This window comes from Drosophila mojavensis, unplaced genomic scaffold (genome assembly GCF_018153725.1).
Source record: "Drosophila mojavensis isolate 15081-1352.22 unplaced genomic scaffold, ASM1815372v1 contig_136, whole genome shotgun sequence".
Lineage (NCBI taxonomy): Eukaryota > Metazoa > Arthropoda > Insecta > Diptera > Drosophilidae > Drosophila > Drosophila mojavensis.
In genome coordinates, this window is record NW_025318667.1 from 27,125,191 (window position 1) to 27,128,943 (window position 3,753).

The 3,753-nt window shown below is 39.0% G+C and overlaps 1 protein-coding gene across 1 annotated transcript; it reads right to left on the reverse strand.

The window, feature by feature from the left end:
* Nucleotides 1-1,136: 1,136 nt before the first annotated feature.
* Nucleotides 1,137-2,914, reverse strand: LOC116804496. Its single transcript, XM_032732350.2, has 2 exons — nt 2,193-2,914; nt 1,137-2,124 (listed from the first exon to the last, which is right to left on the reverse strand). Exon 1 carries the CDS (start codon nt 2,812-2,814, stop codon nt 2,383-2,385), a length of 432 nt encoding a protein of 143 aa, XP_032588241.1. The 5' UTR covers nt 2,815-2,914; the 3' UTR covers nt 1,137-2,124; nt 2,193-2,382.
* Between the last annotated feature and the right edge of the window lie 839 nt (nt 2,915-3,753).

Here is a 3,753-nt window from a genome sequence, read left to right on the forward strand (position 1 = left end):
TCGCAACCGCAATTACAATTACCTCACCCACTAAATGCCCACCTAACGCACAAGCACAGGAAATGACAAAGGCGACCAAGGCCTATCGTACCCACCTTTCAAATATTGAATTTAATTTCAGCTATTAGGGAAACAAATGGAGTCTGCCAGAGATTTCACTGAGATCTGACTGCTGAGTGACCGAACTACATTCTATTAATATATAAACGAACTCAACTCTCAATCAAAGCATTCCATTTCGCTTATCAGATCTTGAGACTGGGGACAGATGGCTGGTACAACGGCTAGTCATAGAGCACATTGAGTACCATTTAGCGATGTTCGCAGATCTCTTTCCAGAGCTATTCCTGCTTGTGCTTGTGGGCCTGGCCAACGGCAGCTTGGGCTTGACTAAATGCTGGCCTGCAGTAGTAATTGTTGTTGCTCTTCCACATTGTAGTTGTTTTTTAGTGTCATGCGCCACCTTAACAGCATTTTTGCCAGTCCCATTTGTCATTTAGCCAGCTAAACATTCAGTCAGTTAGCCAGTCAGTCACTCAGTCAGTCAGTCAGTCAAGCAGGCAGCAATTCATTCATTATGCTGAGACTTAGCCAGGCGAGTCATTCGATTCATAGGCAGACTGCGTGGGCTGCCGCCGCTTAAGCTAAAGAGCAAACAAAACAAAAGAGACTCCCAAGATATAATATTAACAATTTCCACTAACTTATTCAGGATTAAGTCGACTGTCGATTGCTCTTAAGTAGGTATCAATTTCATTTATATAATGATGAATTTAGTTGTCCTCTCTAAGTTTTGAAAATTTTTCATTACTCAAAATGTATGTATATATTGTATACAAAATTTAAGAATTTATGAATTTAATTAAAGTTAGTAAATATGTAGTGTAATGTAGCTTTAACTTAAGATATTTCTTATCAGATTTTTATATAAGTTTTTCCCCCTCCTTTCCTTCTTACATATTAATATCCAATATATATAAGTTGATGTCTTAAATGAAAAATGTAAAACGAAACACTTTTGTATACCGAAATTTCATTAAAAATAAAGTGTCCCATATAAAAAAAGAAAAAAAGTGTATGGCATCCAATACATATATGAGACTATAACACTAATAATATCAATTATGAATATTTCAAAGACTTCTCAGAGTCTTCAGAAAAAAGTTATATCAATAGAGCCTCGACTAGTAGATGAGTTTTATCTTAAGAATATATATATATACTGTTACATTTCACATCACAGTCTCAGCAATACCTTCTCGTATTATAGAGCATACACATGACAATGCTCGAATTGTCTCAACGTCTACGACTGCAGCTCCGCCTCGATTGTGTTTCGATCGCAATGCGCCTGGGAGACACACACACACACACACATAAGAATATATATATATTTATATACTTATACATATATATATATATATATATATAGATACTCGTATATCGCATGCCTGGCCAGATAAGTTCAGTTTGTGCACTATGATGCACCTCAGATTGCAATCAAGAGATATCCAGAGATATTGCAATTAAGATAAACCCACAAATGCCGTATATACGAAGCGTATTTAGCCAGCGCAATGGCTCTTGCCCTACACACCCCTCCCTCCTCTTTGGGCGCCCCTCCTCAGCTCCCCTCGCCCTCCATTCGAATGTTAACCCCTGAGCGTTCTATTATTATGTTGCTGTTGTTGTTGGCTTTGTGACTGTCACCAGTTGTTGTTGTTGTTGTTGTTGTTGCTAGTAATGCCATCGTGACTGTGCTCTGCTAGCTGGATCTCAGATTCCCAAACCAAATCCCGCTCCCAGTTGCCAGCTCTCTAGCTAAAGAGCTCAACGCCTTTGCCATGCAGGGAAATGCCATGTATCCAAATACCAAAGTGGCCAGAAATAGGCAGTAAAATATCCCAAATGGAATCAGAAGTAATATGAAATATAGAGATATGAAAATATATAGAGCAGAAGAAAGTAAGGCTGAAGTACTAGAATTTGGACTACTTCCATCAGTTCTCATAGAAACTGTGACAAATTTATCCATACTCAATGTTAGACCTTCCCATGCTAGCCATTTCAACTGTTCTGTGCCTCTCACTCTCTGCCCCTCACTCTCTCTCAACTGTACTTCAGCTGAATGCCATAAAAAAGGAGAAAATCAGAAGAGGAAAACCTAGTGGAAATATATAAATATCTCTCACTTAATGCTTAACATTTTCAAGTTCACCCCCCGCTACGGGTCCCGGCTCCTCGGCTCCGGCCTGGCACTGAACTTGGGGGCTGTTTCCTGTGGCTCGGCAACTGTCGCCGCCTGGTCAAATGCTGCTTGCTGCAGCAACTGCAGCTGAATCCCAACACGAATACGAATACCAATTCGACTTTGAATCTCACTCACTCGGAGTCCGCGTCCGTTCTCACTGTCAGGCGATCTGTGATCTGGGCTGCCGACGAGCGCCCCCTCCCATCCCCATCGATGCTTAAAAATAACAACCGGACTGCGTTGCCCGCCGCAGAGCTGGGCGGGCACACACATGTGTCTGCCACATGTTTGTCCATGAGCCGTTGCCAGCCAGCGGAACGGACGGCTGACACTGCCACAGACGCCGCGTAAAGTCTCTGCCACTGCCGCAGTCGCCGCAGTCGCCGCCACCGCAATCGCAGTCGCAGTCGCAGTCGCTGGCCGTGGGGCTGATGGCTGCTGCTGCTACTGCTGCAGCCGCTGGCGACTTTGACATTGTCGCTGGGCCGCAAAAATTTGCCTCTCGAGTTGGTCGCATCGCCTCCATCGATCAGGCGACCCCATTGCTGCTTGTACAGCTTCATCTTGTCAGTGTTCCATTTGTGGACACACTTGAGATTCCATTAATTCAAAAATATTTATTTTATTTTTCCATTTACCAAAATTTCATGTGTTGTTGTTTTGCCACTGGTTTCTTATTTTTTTTTTTTTTTTAATTTTTTTTATGGCAAATGCTACTATTTTCATGTTTTCTTTTTTCATGTTTTTTGTTTCCCCCTTCTTTGTCTTTCCCATTGCGTCGCGCTCTTTGTACCCACTGCTCAGTTCCCAATAATGTCATTTGGACATTGTCGCATCGTGTAAATGGAGAAGGGAGACAATTTCACAGCAAGAGACACAAGAGAAACACACACACACACGCACAGGTCTCCTCGAAAACACTTGAGAAACCGCATTCGAAATCAAAAATGAGTTCATATTCTTGGCATCTTCTATTAAAAGAGTTTGTAGTTAATCAATTCATTTTCAAAGAACTTTATGTTTTGAAAGTGATCTATATGTACATAAATACGACATTTTAATTGGATGATCTATAGGCATAATTTATTAAAAGTCAATTAAACTCAGAATTGAATTAAAATTGGAATTTCTCTAAAAATTCCAGAGATCATTAAAAAATATGACATAATATAATACTATTTATCATAAAGTAGATATACTGCTCTAAGAACTTCCAAAATCGTTAAAACAGATCACATAATATAATATCATATATCAAATCATATCATACATAAAAAAGAAACTGTGATCCTATAATGGTATTATATTAATTAAATTAAAATTAGTTAAATTATATTATAATATTATTTTTATTATTTGAATATACATTTTAGCATGTTATTTTTCTTTATTTTATTTTTTTACACAATCTTAGCTCAATCTTAAAAATTCTTAAATCTTATTTTTTTTTATCTTCTTTTTACTTTTTCTCAAGGAAAATACACTTAATAACCTGTTGGAAG